Source organism: Indicator indicator, chromosome Z (assembly GCF_027791375.1).
Source record: "Indicator indicator isolate 239-I01 chromosome Z, UM_Iind_1.1, whole genome shotgun sequence".
Classification (NCBI taxonomy): domain Eukaryota; kingdom Metazoa; phylum Chordata; class Aves; order Piciformes; family Indicatoridae; genus Indicator; species Indicator indicator.
Window position 1 is genome coordinate 74,485,824 of NC_072053.1, and position 20,588 is coordinate 74,506,411.

General features: G+C 43.5%; 1 protein-coding gene across 1 annotated transcript in view; it reads left to right on the plus strand.

Moving 5' to 3' along the window:
- The first annotated feature begins 11,120 nt into the window (after positions 1-11,120).
- Positions 11,121-20,588, plus strand: part of KIAA1958 (KIAA1958 ortholog) — a 44,984-nt gene continuing 35,516 nt past the window's right edge. Inside the window, exon 1 of the mRNA XM_054398099.1 lies at positions 11,121-12,276. Coding sequence (XP_054254074.1) covers positions 11,121-12,276 — 1,156 coding nt within the window. The remainder of the gene's footprint in view (positions 12,277-20,588) is intronic.

The following is a 20,588-nucleotide window of genomic DNA, read 5'->3' on the forward strand; positions in this document are numbered from 1 at the left end:
CTTGAAAGAGCAGATATTGCTATAGGTGGGATTACCCACTCATGCTGAATTCCTCAGCAAATGTCTGTTGAAACCAGGGCATGATAAATCACTTGTCCTACTGTTTTTTTCTTTTGGCCTTTTTTTTAAATTGTGGTTTGTTTGTTTGTGGTTTTCTAATATTAGATTTTGGTAGGCAAAATTTGAGCTCAAAGCAAGAGAAGGAATCAGGCTTACTACAGGCATGAGAGTACTGGGGACTGAGTTGAAAATGCCATCTATCAAATAAAATAATACAAGAACTATATGAGTGTAGAGGCATATTTGAATCAATTCTAGATCCCCAAAGAAGAAAGATCAACATTCATCCATCCAGGGAAGTGGCAGCATCGACATTATTCCTTAATAAAATAGGATTTCTTCATGCTCCTCATAAAATAGATGTTTGGGCCAGGTTCAGTGACCGCTGAGCTCAATGGAGTCCTCATCTCATTAGGTATTAGATCAAGCTCTCCCAAGTAAATTTGATGGTGGATGGTTTGGCTGTTTCACAATACCTATTTGTTTCTGTGCAGCAGTGGTCCTACCTGTATTCCTGGAATGAGCAACAGTGCTTTGATAAAAATGTCAGAGCTAGAAACCTTCATTTTAACTTTGCTATAGGAAGATACTTTATGAAAAGGACATAGGGTGTTTGAAGGTGTGGAAAAGTTCATTATCAGACCTATTACAACCTCCAAGCCAAGCGCAGCTAAATTCAAACAAGTCATAGTTGCACAGCTTTCCATGGGCATATATCCAGGATGGATTTTGCCCTAATCTTTTTTCTTGCTCCGTCCTCTCTGCTGTTGCTAGTGGAGAAAACCATGAATGAAACTGAAAATGTTTACTGTCTCTGCACTTTTGCTCTAGAGAATTTTCCGCCATTGTAGAAACAAATGCTAGAGTGAACAGTGAATAAATCATTATTTCTTGTAGGATGATTAGAGCATTTTTAAGAAAGATGTTGAATTGCTGGAACATGTCCAGAGAAGGGCAACAAAGCTGATGAGGGGTCTGGAGCACGAGCCCTATGAGGAGTGGCTGAGAGAGCTGTGGTTGTTTAGTCTGGAGAAAAGCAGGCTCAGGGGAGGCCTTATTGCTGTCTACAACTTCTTGAAGGGAGGTTGTAGCCAGGTGGGGGTTGGTCTCTTCTCCCAGGCAACCAGCAACAGAATGAGATGACACAGTCCTAAACTGCACCAGGGGAGGGTTAGGTTTGGATGTTAGGAAGAAATTCTTCACAGAAAGAGAAATTGGCCATTGGAATGGGCTGCCTAGGGAGGTAGTAGAGTCCCTGGAAGTGTTTAAGAAAAGACTGGATGAGGCAGTTAGTGCCATGGTTTAGTTGATTAGATGGTGTTGGGTGATAGGGTAGACTCGTGATCTCAAAGGTGTTTTCCAAGCTGGTTAATTCTGTGATTAATGTTTTTAAAAGCAAGATTTGAGCTGGTCCAGCTGGTGTATGTTTATTTTGAAAGTTCTGGTTTGTGTCGTAGCATTCCTAACACATACAGGTATTGGATCATATATGTATTTGGTAATTTTTGGCCACTGCAGCAGACAGCATTCTGAAATGTAAATTCGATGACAGTCTAAAGAAAGGTGAGGCTGGGCTGGGTTCCTCCTAGCTGCAGGAGGAGTCTAATGCTTTAGCAGTTCAATAATGCAGATTTTGGTTTGTGGATTCAGTTCAAGGACATTCGAAACTGATTGTGTTTTCCCTCTGTCAAAACTCTGCCATTTTTGTAAGCATATCAAAAACTGTTATATGAGAGCAATCTTCTGGAAACTGGTTGGTGGGATGTTGAGACTTTAAAGTTAATTTCTGCTCCTTTTCCCTCTCAGACTTGGAACTTAAGATACAGCCAAAAATAAATCCACATATGCACACTGAGCACACAGTTGTGTCCTTCCAGTGGTACATATGTATGTAAAAAAGCCCAAAGCAACAAGCCCCAAACGTTTTTGCAAGGAGGTACTTACTCATTGAATTCTGACATTGAGCTGCAACTAGAACTATAGTGCTGAAGCAGAGGTATTTACTGTGAAGGGATGAGACAGGCAATCTAGATTTCACTGATGATGCAAGCAGCTACAAATGCTGCCCAGCATTGCATGTTGGTGAGGTGAAACGTCGAATCTGAATGCAGCTCACAGAGTGTAAGTAGAGGGGGTAATTATTTCCATGTTAGGTCCCTGCAGTTCCTCTCAGCCTGTGTCACTAGCCTTGTGTGGGGTGGCACACAATGGTCATCAGATCATCTTACAGTCTGTAAGTCTTCAGGACTGCAAGTGCTAAAACTTGTTTTCCTTTGTTCAGCCTGAAGACACAGCTTTCAAACCAGGATAGAGAGTCCATCTTGTCTCTCAGGTCTTCACAGCAGACCACAGTGGGAACTGTCTGCATTAAGCAGAGAGGAAGTTTGAAAGTTTTAGGGGTGCACTTGCTGAATACTGGACTGAACAAGCAGGATTTCTCTGTCTTCTGTGTTTGCACTGTTCAAGCACTATCAACTATGTTTACATGATACAGTGCTTTCAAAATCCTAAAATCTTTCCTGGGTTAAGTGTTACACTGCTCAGTTCTTAGCAGTGTGGAGGGTGAATGTTTTAAAGGATTACCTTAGTTATACAGAGCTTCTGGGAAGAGCAGGGCAAGACATGTCCTTTATGGGATATGCAGGGAAGATGCAAGGTAAAAAAAGGAAGTGTAGCACTGCCAAGTGCTTTGATTTCTTTAGAGCTAGAGGTGCTCAGAAATTTTGCAGATAACATTCATTGACTGTAGAAAGCTTACTTTCCTTTTTGACATATTCCCTGGAAAGAAGATCCTTCCTCAGCAAGAAGCAGCAGTCCCGTGCATTTATGTACTGTTCCCTGAAGATCCTACTTACTGCAAATGAGGACAACCAAGTCAGGCCTATATTCCTGAGAATGGAAGCCCAGTACTGAGAAGCACCAGCACAGGGAGTGGCTTAGTAGAGGATTCATGATAAGGAATTAACTTGTCTAAGCAGTTATCAGGAGAGTCACAGTGAGCTGGGAGAATGGAATGAGAAGCTAGTCAGTCTGAGGAAGCTTAATTTGAGACTTTGGCATCTGGATAAGAAGAGACATTCTTAGGTGACAAGATTCTGCTCAGCTTGCTCAGATTTTTGGTACCATCTGTTTTCCCTTTTCACCTCTTTCTCCTCTTGATGCTCTTTTTGTCCCTTTATGACCCTTCAGCCATGCTGTGTGGGGGCGAGGCTCACTCAGCTCCTTTTTAGTGGGTGCTGAGGGAAAACTACAAAAATAGAAGCAGTTGTGCTTGTAGCATTATATTTGGATTGAGTCCCCAAAGTGTTCCTCAGTCCAATCTTCTGTCAGTGGATTTGGGAGGCTCGTAATCTTGTGGTAGTCTTCAGAGTGAAAAGGCAGGGAAAACCCCAAACGCTTGCCCAGCCAAATAATTTTTTTTTTCCTCAGCCAGCTGAGTGAGTTTCACCAGCAAACAGGTTTTACTGCTTTCCTCAGGCTTGCTGTGATGATGGCTGTAGTTGAAGGCGTGCCACACTTGGCAAGGAGAGCATCTTCTCTGACAACTAACCATCAGCTGAGGAGGAGCTGCGGTCTCGTGGAGCCAGTGTGATAGACAACTGTGAGATTTTTATGAATGGAGAACAGCACTACTTGCCCAGAAAGATGTGAGATTGTTTTCCCTTCCTACTTCCTCCTGTACCCTCATGTCAGGAAAGCATTTTTGGCACTGCTCATTGGTGATAGCAATGATAGGGGAGAAACGCTGGCCTGCTTATTCAACAGCAGAGCTCCTACTGACTTCAGAAAGTCCAAGACAGAAGTGCAGAAGCTTTGAGACACACAAAAGGTGTGGCATAAATGTCTGAATCATAACAACTTGGGATGAGCCTAAAATTGTGGAGGTGAAAAACTAGCATGAAGGGTTTCTTTTGTTCCTGCTGTAAATCTTGATTTATCTCTAAATCAGTTCTTACAGATCTAAAAACATGAACAAATAGGGTAAGCTCACATAATTTGGAATTGTTAGGCTGAGAGGTTGTTTTTTTTCCTTGAAGATACCAGCTGGAGGCTGTACAAAGGCCATAAGAAAACAGTGACAGAGGACAGAGAACCATATCTGCAGGAATTACTCTCTACTTTAAGGATACATGATGTTGCCAAACTATCTCACAGGCTTGCAGAACTTGCCAGAATTTGTGAGCCTTTCCTCTGTAATTTATACCCTTTTGTTTCCTGGAGAGACATTCAATTAAAACTGTGTTTTTCTAACTAAAAGGAATCATGTGCAGTTTGTATCAGATGGAGGTCTGCCCCTTTCCCCCATGGTAAAGTGGGAGACCTAGTTGATTCATACCTTGCCTATAAAATGTAATTATTTTCTATGTGCTGTCTTCCTGTCTTTCTCTTCTTCTTGTTTCATTGTCTTTCTTTCAAGCAGAAAGTAAAGTCGATCACATTTAAGTTCTTTACTCCTTAACTCTAAAATTAGAGAAAATACACTGACATATTCCCAGCCCTTCCTGTTTGTTGGGATGAGCGACTGTCCATCTCAGTCCTTTGGCAAGTTAAAGACAACCTTAGCAATATCGGTGAAGAAATAAAGATCCTTGGGTTAAAGAGGCTGAGCTTTAACTCCACTGTTTGTTGCAGTCCCCATGTAGGAGATAGGGAAGGTAAGTTAACAGTGGCATTATTCTCGGTGGTCTGTTGTATGGCTGGGGCCTCTGGCATTTGGAGACTGCTTCATGAAGGAGGCAGCAGCCCCTGTTGAATCTGCTTCAGCCTCTTACTTTGGGAGGGAGAAATAATGCCTTAAGTCCTGAGCTAATGGCTAGCAGGACCTCTGAGACCACAGCAGGACCTCACGTGGACCTCAGTACTTCTCTGCCTTCTGTGACAAATGGACACTTGGGTTTCTGCACCTGCTATCTTCAGTCGTTTAGCAACGATAAGTATTTGGCTTAAGAACTGCTAATAAAAAAAGAAGCCCTAATATTGTCCTTTGACCAAAATGGTGAATGAGATAGATACTTAACACCATGGTGGCCAAACTTTAATTTGCAGTGCTCTCAGTCTGTTAGTTGCCAATTGTGTTTCCTTGTTTCTAAGTATGAAAACAACGATCCTTCAAAATGAAGCAATGCTCCCTTCAGGTGGTGTCAGGGTAACAGCCAGGCAAGTCCCAGGGCAGAGAGGCTGGAAACAAAGAGGAGTTGAAACTTCCTGAGCATCTTTTGCTAGTATGGGAAAGCAGAGCCCAACACAAAAAGATTTTTGACCTCTCAATGTAGAAGCTATTAAAACATTGCTTCTCCTTAAAAAACACCTAAAAGCCAGATTTCAGCTGTTGTAAGATTGGTTTGAAATCTATGTAAGATTGGTTTTACATGCTATGTAAAATGATTAAGTTCAGATTGTTGTACACCTGCCTTTCAATGTTTTAGAGTTTTATACAGCTTATAAGATTACTTTTTATTACTAGCAAAAGTAATTTCTTGCAAATCAGTCTCACCTGAGAATCTTTGTCTTATAGCATATTGTCAGTAGTATCAACCTTGAGATTGTGCCCCAAGAGTTGGTTCAGGTGGCCATGGCTATGCTGTTCCTCTGAAGAAAAATCAACAAAAAGTTCCTGAAATGCTAATAGTCACTAGTGGTAACAGAAGTTCAAACATTCATGTGTATGATGCAAGTTAGTCTGCGCTGACTTGTCTGATGTTACCCTAGGAAAGAAATCCATTGCTAACTGCCTGTGAGAGGATAGGATCCCTACGAGTTTCCTTCATTACCTCAAAATGCACCCATCACCCTCCCTGAGCTATAGGTCTAACAAATGCATGTTCCAGTGTTCAGACGCTGCTGGTGGACACCTAGTTCCCACTGCACACCTGTGCTTCATTGCATTTTTTTTTTATTCACTGCATGCTCACCTCCACTGGCTCTTTTCTGGGTGAGCTACATCACAGATTTCCCCATTTGTCCTGAAGAACTTTCCATGAGGTCCTAACGGAGACTCCACTGCAGCACTCTCATTTGCAAGGAAGCAAAGGAGGGAAGGTAGATGAAGTACCTAAGTACCATTGGGATTTGTTCATTCTCTGCATAGCATAAGGGAAAGAGGTCATGATCGCCACAGCTACCAGCTGCTGTTGATCATTGAACTTGCTGTCAGTTCTTGTCTGGGTCACAATGAAGGGCCTGTTCCTACTGCTATGTATAAAATTAGGAAAAATTTTGTCTTCATGAAACCAGCTAAGCCAAGTCACATGCTGTAACATGGAAGAGGGATGCTCTCTAGAGGCTGCTGTTTTTCATTACCCTTTGGTTGCCAAGTAGCTCTACTGTTGCAAAACCCTGGTTCTGGATACAGAAAGTGTTCCCCTTTCCCGAATTAAATGATGTTCCAGTTGATGCATCAATGGATCTCAAGGAATGATTTTGCAGCAATAACACCTTCTGGCATAAGCATGTGTTTTGTACACAGAACACGTTAGGCACTACAGCGACATGTTGCAAATGAGGTTGTAAAACCCAAACAAGCCATAAAATCAGATTCTTAATTTAAAGTCCAGATAGCTCAGTGAATTTCCAGCACCTAGATGTGCTTCATCCTGAATTAGATATTGCTAGGCTCTAAACTGCAGAAGAGTATAAAGGCTTCGCTATCTGTAAAGCAGCTGAAATGCCAGTGTTATTCACCCTGAAGCTATAGTGTTTCTGTGTTTCTGCCAGCCACTGTATGATTTCAGAGCGTTCATGTTAGCAGGTTATTTTTCAGCATGAGTCATCTCATCAAATCTTGCTAGTATGAATGAAGGATTCCTATAATCTTTAAAATGTGATTTAGCAAAGAAGAGCAGACTGTCAGCTAGCAGGATGCTGTCTGACTGAGCAGATGAGGTCCCTCTTCAGGAAACTGAGTAGATAATGATGAATTTGCTGTGCTTTCTACAGGATGAGTCTCTCCTTGCCAAAGTGCTGTTGTCAACTTCTGCTGCAGCTGGTGAACTGAAGGCATATTGCTTCTGAATAACTGATGTCTCTGGATTTTCAGTCCTGCACAAACAATCTAGACTGTGGCAGCTGACCTGATCCCATTTCCCTGTGGGGAAAATGGTTCACCAGCCAAACTCGGCTTTCTGTCTTTCCAACATACATCTCAGGTCATGCAGCAACTGAGCAGCTCCATGCTTTCCCCTGAGTTAGCACTGATGTAGCTTCCGACTGTGGCCCTGACTACAGCTCTCCCTCATTTCCCCTGTTCACTTTGCAGATTGTCCTCTTTGCCTTGTGTGAGTATGGGTTTACTCCTCTCATCCTTCTTCTGAGGCAGAGTGCACTGTAAGTCCGTATCTTAGAATATAGCAGTAAGCAGAGATGTAGGTGCCCTGGGGGTTTTTGACCTCTGTCTGGACTGACAGTGTATCTTTAAAGGATTTAGAACAAATAACCAAATACAAGAAGCTTTTAAATGTTCAAAAGCTGTATGTTTGAAAAGGGGAGCCTTCTCCAGTGCCTGAAACCTGGAGAGGAGGGGACTTACTGCACTCACTATACTGCACAGAGGCACTGGTCATGGAAAGCACTTTGTGTTGCAGGTGATTCTGTGAGATCTGTATGGTTGCTGGGGTTTCATGTGGGCAATAATAGAAGCTGGAATTTGAGTTATTGTAGTAGCTCACTGTGCACGCACCCTGGCTGGAGCTACTATGAAAACAGGCTTGAATCTTGCAGCATTGTATCTTGTTTCCTAACAATCTTCCTGTTCATCCTCTGTCCAGGACTCTTCTCCATGTCATGCTTAATTTTGAAGATGTTGAAATATACCTAGAAGTTTGCCAAGTATCTAGAAATTTCTGTGCAGATTCCCATTCCTGAACACACCAGTGAGGCACAGCACCTGGTTGGGGAGGAAGGACCCATAATCAGGCTCCTGGCAGTACTTGTCCATTCTTTTCACAGTTTTGGTTTGCACAGGCCACCTATTGAGCAAGACTGGTGAGCAGGGATACACAGCTTGCAAAACATCTGAAACACAGCCTCTTCCCCTCCCGTGGCACCGAGCAAACATGGTGATCTGCAGCTAGCTGGCAGGCAGCTTCAAAGAGTGAGTGAGTAGGCAGGTAATAATTTGTGTTGATCTTGGGGAAAGCATTCTCCAGGGGCACTTAGCCACCACGTAGCACATGACATGGTTCATTTTTGCTTCTCACAATGCTTGTGTAGAAGAGGGCAATGAATAAAATGAGGTGTAAGACTGGCTGCAAATGAATGCTGCACTTCAGTTGGGAAAAATGTAAAGGGCTTTTCTGCCTTTATGAAAATGCAAGTAAAATGAGAACGTCAGGAGCTCCAAGTATTGCAGCCCGTTTTCACAAAGCACAGGAAGGAGAAGGTTAGAGAGAGCCTCCAAATTGGCCTGCAAAAATTAGCAGATGTTCCCAGTTGCTTTTAGCTGTCTGAGAAAGTCACAAGAGGTGATTCCTCTCTCATCAGGTGCATACAAAGAGACTCTCAGACCTTGTTATCACCTGACAGTGCTGAAGTTTCTTTGGTACCCCTTCATTACTTTAAGGAGAAAGTTCCATTTAGGTGATTAATAATTTAAAATATGTATTTACCAAATTGAAATTCTATTGAGATGTGATCCCTTGTTTGAAAAAGTGACCTCTAGCAGGTAAGAGCTGGTGAGCAGGAAACATGGGTGTTGTTAGAGGAATATAAATGTACATTTAATCTCTATTAGTTTAGCTCAAAACATTATCAGCCCAGCCTGTGCCCCACAACCATGAATTTTTTTGAGTTGTTTGAGCTCTTTTATTACTGATCTTCTTCAGCCTCTCCACATGTATTTTAACGGTAAGATAACAGCCTGAGGAAGAGAGGCTGTGCAGTTCTGAACTAATAATAATGAGGACCCTGGCTGAGGGCTGTGTTTTGGGGTCCATTTTTGAAGTGCTAACTTTCTTACAGCCCTCTAGAATCCCTGTTACCTGGACCTGTTCAAGTCAAATAAAGCTTCACAGTTGACTCTGATCTATTTCAGCTGTGGTCCTTGAGGATCTTTACAGTAGGGGGTAATAATTTCCCACCTCAGAAAAGACTACTGAGGGTTTCAGTATCTCAGTAGTGGGATCTATGTGCAAACTAATTTCAATGAGTTCATTGCTTAGGATATATGATTCTCATTTAGATATGAAACCCCAAAATCTGGTATTTTCAGTAGTTAAGTAATAAAATGCCTGCATAACAGCAAAATGAGTATTGTCTGAAGCTTAAATCTGGAAGTGTGTGAAATACAGAACATTATAAGCAAAATGAAAGTTAAAAACTATTATCAGCAAACCCTCCTGTGAAGAACCTCTTTACAGAAGCAGGTGATCTAGAGCCAATATGAGAGGCACCCATGGGCTTTAACAGCACTGCTCAGCCTGCTCTGGAACCTGCACCCGTGCCCTGACAATGGCCCAGGAGCAGGCTCAGGCTGGGTCTGTCAGTCCAGCACCCAATGCCTGGGTCTGGGGCTGCCCCAACTGCCTAGGCACTCAGTCCCAGCGTTGTCTTCATGTCCATCAAGCAGTGACCAAGCCCAATGACATTAATTCTAGACATACCTTATAGCTATTATTACATATAATCAGAAGCTTGCTACTCAGATTGTGGAGTTTTGATACCTTGGTAAACCACTCAGGTAAAAGAAAGCTACAGTCCAAGAAGTTACCTGTAAACAATTTCAGTAGCTACAGTCCAAGAAGTTACCTGTAAACAATTTCAGTATTTTCACTTGAGTTATAGTACAATTTCTTGCTCTTCTTTGTTTACTTGATGGTTAATCTTTAATGTATTTTTTCCTTCTTTTCCTCTCCATCACTTCAACTAGTGAAGCATCTTCTGCATCATGTTTCATTGTCTTTTATGGTGATTAAAAAAAATGCAGACCAGAGGAACAGCTCCAAAGTCTCCTAGAAAGTCCTGATACTGAAGCTCTGAGAAGTTCAGGTCTTGCAGTCTTGTGAGAGATGAGATGTTGCTTGGAAAGTAGTTGTACAGTGTAAGCAAGAAGCAGGAAAAGATGACCATGTTCAAGTTTTGTATTTTTATGTTTGACCTGAGATACTGTAGTGTTCATGGCTTTGGCACAGAGGTTTGTGCCCTATGCTGCTAATTTCTGACTAGTTCTGATGAAAGTGGCAAGTGTTTTGTCTTGAATAAAATGATGGTTTACGTCTAGGAAAATAGACAATATGATAAAAAGTCAAAAAGCTGACTCTCAGAGTTTAAGGAAGGTTATGACTTAAAACTTGCAAGTCCTTTAAGCTTCTCATAAGCCTTTGGACAGCTGATGACTGTCAGTATAACCCAGCAAATAGTGAGCTTGTGTGGTGTTGTTTTGTTTTTTTCTTATATGGAAAACTAAAGTTTCTGCCCTTTTGATGCCTGTCACACTCAGTTGAAAAGAAGATACCTGCTACATTGGAGAATCTGGATAAATTATGTAAAATGTCACAAAGTTTCATCAATTGCAGTGGGAGTGTCTGAGTTGATGCTTAGTTGCTACCCTGTTGTTCAGTATGAATTGTTATGTTTTAAGATCTTATTTAATTTTAATTTCCTAAGTATGAAGACACAATCACCATTTTATGGGCTGCATTTGCATTTTGACAGAGATTTAAACTTCAAATTATATTCCCACTGTCACTGCACTAGCTTGTTTGAAAAGGCATTTTATTTTAGTTGTGTTTGGTGGGGATATTCCTTCCCCTGAGCTTAAAATAAGGTATTTATCAGACAGGTTGAGGAAGGAGACGCTTAAAAGCAGGCATTGTTTTGAGAAATGTCTTTAGAGCACGTGAGATGAGGGTGAAATGGGTTTAGCTGAGCTTACAAATGTTTCACTTGCCCGTGCAAACGAGGTCTTGCTTTGGGAGTGCTGAAGAGCGGGGTTTTGCTCTCTGTTTGCAGGTGAACAGCAAGCATGATCTTAGCAACACGCAGCTGTGATTGCCAGGACCCTGTGATCTGAACCACGTCTTCAGCTGACTTCCCAGTGGCGAGGCAGTGTTGATTGATTCCATACCATGGAGGACTGTCTTCACACCTCCTCTGAAAACCTCTCCAAGCTGGTGAGCTGGGCCCACAGCCATGGGACCATCTGCAGCCTCATTCCGAACCTCAAGCACCTACTCTCCGAGGGGACCCACGGCAACCTGACAGCCATGTGGGGCTGTAGTGCCGGCCATGCCTACCACTGGCCTCTGGCTGCCACTTGCCGGGCTGGCTCCCAGGAGCGTGTCTGCTTCCAGGACAGCCGCAGCTTCAACTCGGACAGCCCCAGCATGCTGGGGGTGCCCTCGGAGGTGCAGGCCAGCCCGCTGGAACGCTACCCAAACAGGACAGGGAAGGCCAAGCTGGACTGCACCCGCACCCGTGACTCCTGCGACTTCTCCTACTGCAGTGAGCCGTCTGAGCTGGGTGAGCCTGTGGAGGAGTATGAGGATGAGGCCACCCTCTTTGACATGGTCTGTGAGTCCTCTGTCACTGACGAGGACAGCGACTTTGAGCCGCATCCCCACCGGGCCCCCACCGGCCCCCGCAAGCGTCCGGCTGCTGGCCTGCCCACCGCTGCCCAGGCCCATCCCGCTGACGACGGTGGTGGTGAGGTGCTCCTCAAGAAGATCAAGCAGGAGCTCCCTGAGGACTACTACATAGTGGCCAACGCCGAGCTGACGGCTGGCGCTGATGGGCCGGCCCTGGCCCTGACGCAGATGTCCAAGCCCAAGCCGCAAGTGCAGGCGGGGCCCTCCTGCCTGGGCCCTGCCAGGGCCCCGCCTCAGCCCACCGGCGGCCCTGACCCCGATCCACAGCTCCTCTCCGCCTCCCCTCCAGGCGCGCTCCGGCAGGCCACACAGAGACCACCCCGGGGCCCCTTGGCCTCCCCAGCACGGGGGCCGGGCGGGGGCCCTGTGGCTGCCCTGCAGGTGCCGGCCACCAGCTCCAACACCACAGCCGCCACCGGGAAGCCAATCAGCATTCCCCTCTCGGCCCTGCAGCTGCCTGGCCAGGAGGAGCCGCCGAGCACGGAGGAGACCCTCCCCCCTGCCCCACAGCTGGCCCCGGGTGTCGAGGTGGCCAGCTCACCCTCGGTGAGTGCCGAGCCTGAGGTCAGCTCCAGCCAGCAGCAGCCCCATGCTGCGCCTGCCACCACCCCCGAAGCAGCGGCGCAGTTGATGCCAGGTAGGATGCTTGGAGGGTGGTTTTTGGGGGTGCCCCCCAGGCACAGCTCAGTTAGAGGGTGGCCAAGGAGGTGCCGTGTTGCATGAGGGTGCCCTGGTTCCATGGGCTTGTAAGGTTGTACGTAGAGAAATTGTCCCTGCTTGGAGTAGGGTTTGAAAGAGGTCAGCTGAGCAACGCCAGGCACACTGCCTGTGAGCAAAGGCACCACTGCCACAGGGAAAGCACTGTTTTAGAGCAGGCTTGCGGTTTGTTTTGGGTTCAGTTGTGTCATGGGAGAGGGTATGAAGCCACCTTGCTGTGTGCACAGGGTGGAGAAGACACGAAACTTGACTATGCACTCTCTGAAGAACCAGAATGTGGTCTCAGCCAGTGGAGCCTAGAGTTGGGGTTGGGTGTTGCCTTCATCTTGTCAGAAAAGTGGTGTTTGACCTGGACAGGTAAAGGAGGACACAAGGAAAATACCTAGAGAGTGGCTTGCACTTCTGTAAATCTTTGTTAAATGGTTTCTCTGACCTGTAAGACAGAGCAGCTTGCAGAGACAAGAAGGGTGACCACAACTTAAACCATGGAATTGATAACACTTTAAGAGAAATTTTTTTTTTCCCTGTTCTGAGTGAAAATTCTCATATTCCTTGTCCTTCATGATTTTCATCTCTTGCTGCTGTCAAAGCACAAGAATTGACACAAAAGATCAATGTTATAGGATAAAGCTCATGTTAAAACAGCATGTATCTGCTGAATGATTGCTGCTCCCTGTTGGCTGTAGGTCCTTTAGAAGGGAGGAGATTTGTTTCTTGAGCAGAGTTGCCAGCTTCCACTGGACCTGAGTTCAGACAGTGCTGGCTTTACTCTTGCAGCTATCAAGTGGTGCCATCATGGGAAGATGTAAAGGCAGGAGCAAGTTCTCCATCTGCTCCATTTCTGGTTCAGCCCAAGAGTGTCTGGTCAGACAGAGCAGAGACTAACAGTGGAGGGGAGAAAAACTTGCCTGTATGAAATCCCTGTGGCAGCTACCATGACTTTTTAACAGCCTGGGGTGATACTTCAACCTGAGCACCCTAAAATCTGATTGAATAGTAGTACATCTTTTAATTGGCAAGAGTTTGCAGATCTTACCAAATAAAACAGTAGGCAAACTTAAATACCCAGTTTTGCTAATTAATAACCCCAGTAAGCATTAGAAATAAAGAAAAGCAACCTAAATTCTTCTTTGCTACCCATTTCTGTATGCCTGCATCTTAAGATGTTGCTTTGCAGTAGTCCTGTCTGTAATATCCCTCATGGAAATTCCCTTACAAAACTCTCTGATTTAGAACTGACTGCTCAGCTAAATATGATAGAAGATGACTGATGTCGATCTGAATTGGGTAGTGAAGATACTTACTCCTTGGTTTATAGTGTATTTCTGCTGCATTTACTGGAACTGAGTTTGACCAACATGCCCCTGCAACCTGTCCATCCCAAACCTGCAAGCTGTGACAACAGAATTCAAACCTAGGCAGAATTTGTCCATGTAGATGTATGCTATCTGGGAGAGTGATTTACTTTCAACAGATTCATTAAAAAAAAAACCAAATACACAAACCCTTTCAAACTGCTTTGTGAGGTTCTCAGAAGCCAAACAAGGTCAGCAGTTGTTACTGCTTAGTTTTTACTGCTGCCTCACAGAAATGGACATAGCTGCCACATTATCACATTTGTCAAGTTTCCTGAGCAGGGTTAGCCTCTGTCTGTTGTTGCACTGTGAGGACAAAGTGAGATTGTGCCTTGATCTATACCTACTGCATGAATCAACCCTCAAAACCTCCTAGCACTTCTCGTGTACACAGCAACATTATATCAGTGTGTTCTCTAAATTCCAGTTCAGTCAGTTATGTTCTCAGTACCTAAATTTCCTACGTTGCTCTCAAAAACTGCATGGCAGTTCCGCTCCTCAGTCTGGTGTAGTGTTGCAGTACTATGCTGTTACTGTGCTCAGAGGTAGCTGCATTTTACCAGAAGTAAAATGATTGACATATGACTAAAACTTGATATGTCAGTAAAGTCTCTGATTTCCATAGAGCCAGCTCCTTTGGGAAAGAAGTGCTGGCATTAATAAATCTCCAAGTTGCAGAAAAATGATTAATGTTGTCAAGTGAATTTATTACAGATGCGTAACTCTGCACAGCAGATTTTTGCAGATAGAATGTGGAGGACTGATGAAAGACTAGAGTAGGGTGATCACTCATGTACAGTGATTTCATTAGGTTGTTAACAAAGAGCAATGTACTGGAAGTGGTGCATACATGATACATAAAATTTTGAGCAATATGGAACTACAAGAGGTTGTATGTAAAAATGCTTCTCTCCTAAACAGACAGAAACAATGGTGAGTATAATTCTTATGTAAAAAAATGCAGGACGTAATTATAGCAAGGAGCTTAAAGCTCAGTGCATCCTTGACAATCAAAAGTACAAATTGAAAGTAAATAGGAAGTTTAAATTCTGCCTTGTTTCCTACAAAGTGTTGCTTAATTTTAAAATAATCTGTGAAGCCTTGCTACTGGTCCCATTAAGAACTGGTTGAATGTTTATGAGGTCTTTGCAGGACTAAGGCCCTAAATGATAAGTTGTGATTAAAGGGTGCAATCCAACCTGCAAGAAATAAAATGTTAAGTCACATATCTTTGCATTTATATCAGTCACAGCTCATGCATAGTAATCTAGTAGGCCAGGAAAGTTTGGGTGAGATTCTCCGTGAAGTCCAAATTATTAATGATATATGTTAGCTTAGGCCAGTTTTAAGGCACGTTGTGCTTTTGGAATAATTTCACTTCCAAACTTTTTTCCCCCCTCTTTAATTAACCTGTGGCAACTGAATGTGCAAGCAGGGGCGTTACAAAGGTATTTTTGTCTTAGAAGTAAAGTGGCATCGCAATGAAGATTCAATGAGATTAGACACTGGTTTTGGTTGGGCTCAGGTGTCTGATCTGGTGATCAGCTTGGCCTGGTAACTTGGGCAAAGATCTCATTCTGGTCCTGTGCTCTCCTGGCAGGAAGGTGCAAGCAGGGGTTGCAGCCTTTCATGACTGGAACCTAATGTGGGTTGACTCACTCTGCTCTCAAGTGTGGACATCCATGCTGGCTCCAGATGTTCATATACGGTCTCTATCAGAACATGACCATTATAAAACGCAGTGCATCTGGGGGTTGTCTGATACTGATGTGCAACTTCTAGATGGAATGTTTTGAAGTATTACTCTGCAATCAAAAGTACTAGGGCCTCTCCCTTCCTCCCTACCCCTTTCTGTGCAGTTGTGTGCCTTTAAATTCAGTGGGATCTCACATCCTTGTGTGATCATAAGACTCATGCAATAGGAGCTGTTAGATGAGCATCAGAATGTTACAAGACTTACCCGTCATGAATTGCCAGTTTTGGCTAGTTTTAGCATAAACTCCATGATCACTACAGTGCAGAAGAAAAAAATCTCAGCTAGCACATACCAAAAGAAGTGCAAACACAAAAAAAAAGTGCCTTTTTTTTTTTTTCTTAAAAAAGTATAAAAAACATCAGCTATACATACACAAAGGACAAATTAATTCCTGCTGTTATTCTTCCAAGGCCAGTGGAACTGTGCCAAGAATAAATGTAAGGCAAATAATCCTGTCAAAAGAAAATCACAAAACTTTATTTAAGTTCTTCCAGAACAATCTAATAATTGCTGATTGTTGTCTGTAATTTATGTACAAAGATTGATGAATTTTGGCTAAAGTGACTGCTGAAGCCTGCTTCCAGGGAGATGCTAAATGTGGTCAAGAGAACAATTAAACATATGTAGGGTGAGATAGCCTTCTCCTCTTTGTGTTGGACTACAGGGTTGAGAGTCCACTGGTGACTCTACAGGTCCCTTAATTCTTGCTTTAGTAGCTGGACTAAAAATAGTAAGTGCTGAAATACATAATTTAAGAAAGCGTAGTACTTTTTTTTTTTTAATTGCAAGGCCCTGACTTACTTAGAACAGTAAAATTAGATCATTATAGTTTTAATTGTCAGAAAGAGGAAGTTAGTGAGATGATTCTCCACCTCCTGCTTTGCCACTGCCTTCTAATCGTGAAGCATGGATTGCTTAACCTACTTCCACCCTTAATTTTCTATGTCCAAATGATGTTTAATTATAGACTAATATTTTGGGGGCTTTATCCTAGAAGTTCTACTAGTGAGGCTAGTATCTGTACGATATTGTAAGAGAGTTCTGTTTAATAGCAGGGCAGTATTATAAACAGGACAAGTTCAGCTTTGGCAAAATAGTCATCTGTTTGCTTTTTTCATCTGGATGCACAGCATGACAATCAAATGTTTTGAAAAATGGAATTGTAGTACTAATAATTCTAATACAAGGGTATGTATTAGAAGAAGCATTTATCAAGTTATTATGTCTTGCAGAAGAACACTGAAATGAAGACTCATCAATTATTACAACTTCTTTAGATTTTCACTGTATTTAAGAGATGTATTTATCATAATTTCAGGATTCTGCATGTATTTTCTTCAGTGGAAATTCCTTCCAGACAATAATGCTTATGCCAGCCTCTTTGCAACCTTAAGACCAGAAGTGGACTTCTCATATAGAGATGTGCTGGTTTGAGGCCAGACAGATCCTCTCTTGCCCCGAGAGGGACAAAAGAATGACGCTCGCACAAACGGATTGGAGAGTGATGGAAAGTTTAAATGGAAAAGCAATTGGTGAAACTACAAAAGACTACAAAGCATAGTGCCAAGAATATCCCAAAGCATACAGAGCCCCTCACATAATACCCAAAGGCTTCCCAATTCTTCCATTTTTCTACCTGAGGGTATGCCCAAAACCCCCAGGGCTCTTTCTTCCCCCCCACTGCTAGGCTAGTCTCAGGCTGGCCAGGTCTGAGACAGCGCCCCCCCCCCCCCCCCCCCCCCCTTTCTCCTTCTGGCATTAGGCCTAGATGGGCTTAAGAGGCCTTGAGAATCTCCCTCACCATTACCCGACGAGAGAGCATCTCCCACGGGAGCAGAGAGGGAAGAAAGAGGAAGAGAAATGACATTGCAGATGGATTTATAGGGGTAGAAATACGCTGTTTCCTGTGTCCACCTTATTGGGTGGACACTCGGGACACCTGAGGTGTAGCTTATGTGGCAGCAACAGGAGGCACCCAGCCTAAACTGCCACAGTACACTATATTCTGAAGGTAGCTATGCTGAATTTTCAAAGTAGCCATCACAGAACCACTCCTTATGCTTCAAATTCCAATGCTAGACCAAGTTTGTGAACACCTGCGTTGATGTTCTTGCCATCCAACAAAGCTGACAGTGTCATTTTAATAACCTGTCTTTAAAATCTGAGTGTATCCTAATCCAACCAGACTGGAATTGTTCACTTCAGCACAAAATGAGGCATCTGGGTCAATCTGGTACTTGGCTGGTATTCCAAAGCGTGTGTTGCTGTTCCTAACCGTCCAGGCAAACTGCACAGCAGTTTCCAGTTTATTGTTCACCTTCTGGTAAATGGAGCCACTGCACTCCCTGCCATCATTCCAGAACCGTCCTTGCCGAGGGCCACCAGGCCGCAGCCACACGGTACGAGAAGGCAGAAAGCGCGGCCTGCCGGGATACGACTCCCACCGGCTGCCACCATCCTGCCGGGCACCCTCCGCAGACGTGGAGGTGGTTTTGATCAGACATTTGTTTTCTTTGTGTGTTGCATCCAGAGAAGGACCTTAAGAATGATCAGAGGACTGAAAGAGCTGCCATCTGAGGAGAGGCTGAGAGAACTGGGTTTATTCAGCTTTGAGAAGAGAAGAATTAGGAAGGACCTTATTGCCATAATGGGTGGCTATCAGGACAACGAAGACTCTGTTTTTATGAGGCACGTGGAAAAGATAAGGGGTAATGGGTACAAGTTACTCCTAGGGAGATTTTGATTGGAATCAAGAAGAAATTTTTTCACAGTGAGAATAGTTAGACATTGGAATCATCTCCCAAGAGAAGTAGTGCATTCCCCTACATTGGTCAGTTTTGAGACACAGTTTGACAGGCTGCTGGCCCATCTTTATTTAAACTGCACTGTCACCTAGAAAGGTTCACCAGATGATCTTTGGGGTCCCTTACAGCCCAGCGTTCTGTGAATTTTCATCTTATGATTTGTAAGTCTCTAAGTAAGAAAAGAGAGGCAAGGTAGGATCAGATTGGGATCTGCAGAGGAAATAAAGCGCAGCAGACAAGGGAGGCACTGACCTTGGAAAGGCCTCAGACATGCACTTTACTTTTGCACTTTGGATGGGTGTGCTGGAATGGAAAGGGAATGCAGGACTAGACATTTTTCCACTTTGGACGAGGCCGGTATTTAAGTAAGTATCTACAGAAGAAATATTTCATATATGTATTCAAGGTGTAAGCTTTTAATAGCAGCAATAAACCATGGGAAGAACACTTTTCACCTGCCTCCATGATGAGAACATGCCATTTTTGCATAAGGTGTTCTGTGAAGCCAGCAGACTTTTAATTTCTCACATTTTTCTCACACCTTAATTATTTCTGTCTTAGTGAGTCTTGCTCTGTCATGTCATCTTCTTTTTGTGCTTCCAGTGAACCTAGAATCTACTGAAACAGCTAAGTAAAAATTTCTGAGTGTATTTTTTGTCTAAGCAAGTAACAGTTTTGAGTATGGAAATTCTTGTTTGAATTTGTCCGCAAAAGAAAAGAGAAACAGTTTGTCATGCCTGGCACAGTACAGATCAGTGTTTGCTAAAACATCCAGATCCTGGAAGCACTGGAACATGCTGGAATCCATCTCTCTTCAGTACAGTATGCTTCGATGAAGCATATGCCCATGCTGTTTGTAGGAAGTATCAAACAAGGCTATTAAATGAGAGCCTTGAGAGAGACTGAAATGCCTACTCTCCCTGATGAATCTTTCTTGGGGGGGCACTCCACAGACAGACTGGTCACACAAAAGCTGCCATCAGTAATATGGCTAGTAGCCTGTGTGGCAGAGCTGTGTTTTCATTTCCCAAATGAGTCCGCATTTGTCTGGAGCCAAGCGGTGCTGCCCTGAAGAACTGGTAGGATGCTGCTGATCACACAAACCTTTGTGTTGGAGGCATTAGTTCCTAGGTCCTGCCTGTCACTGAATCCTGCCCCTGCAGGAGCTGTGAACAAGTCTTCCTGCTTGCATGTTTATAGGAAGTGGTGCTGTGGACTTTGCTGAGTCTTTTGAAAGATTTACATTATGTGTTTAATTATACATTGCAATTATGCAATGTAGCAAGTGCATTGGCTGCATCTTGCTTCTAACATGTACCTATCAGTTCCATTAATCCAAATTAAACAGTAAATGTACATGCAGACAGGGAAACACTGAGTGTGTTTGTGGTGGCTTAACCCCACCCAGCAATTAAGCACCACTAACTCCCTAACAGCCTGGTTGGACTGGGAATGAGAATCAGGAGAAAACTACAAACCTCTGTGGGCTGAGATAAGGAGAGTTTAATAAAACACACAAAGATAGAAAAAAACAACAGTAGTAACAGTAGTAAGTAATGAATTAAAGTGTAAAATGTGTGATGTGCAACACACATCACTGCCGCTTACTTGGAACCTGACACTCATTGATGACCCCGCTGAGCTCTGCATACTTCCCCCAAGAAGCACTGTATACCAGTATGGTGTCACACAGGGCTAGTTCAGTTGGCTATCCTGGCTGTGGTCCCTCCCAGCCTTTTGTGAAAATTAACCCTATCCTAGCCAAATCCAAACCATTTTTGTTAAATTCAGAATATCTCCAGACTGGCAGTGACACTGGTCTGTTGTTGCCTTTCATTAACGAGGTGTTCATTGTGGAAACATCACTTGAAACCATATGACCATGAATGAGTAATCACTTGCTTACTGATTTGTCCTTGGGGAAATAACAACAACAACTACAGAAAACAGCAAGAAAAAGACCAACCTTCTGTTTTGTTCAGAGAAGGAAAAAAGTATTCTGAGGTATTCTGACCTGGGTCGCATCACCCCAGTGCAGAGGCCAAATGTGCTGTGTTACTGAATTGTTTCAAGCAAGATACTCCTGTACCCAAAGTCAAGCTTGTGAAAGATAAGGACATTAATCCCTGATCTTTGAGTAGCTTGCCTCAGTTTTCTCTTTAAACTCACCTTCCCCGTGACTGAGTATTTGCCTAATCTCTGCTTTCCTTCTGTGGCTGGTCAAGGATAGCAGTACCAATGAGTTACAAAAGCATGCATGGTTTTGTATGGGAATCATTTAATTTTGTCCAAAACTTGGAGGACTCTTTCCCATGGT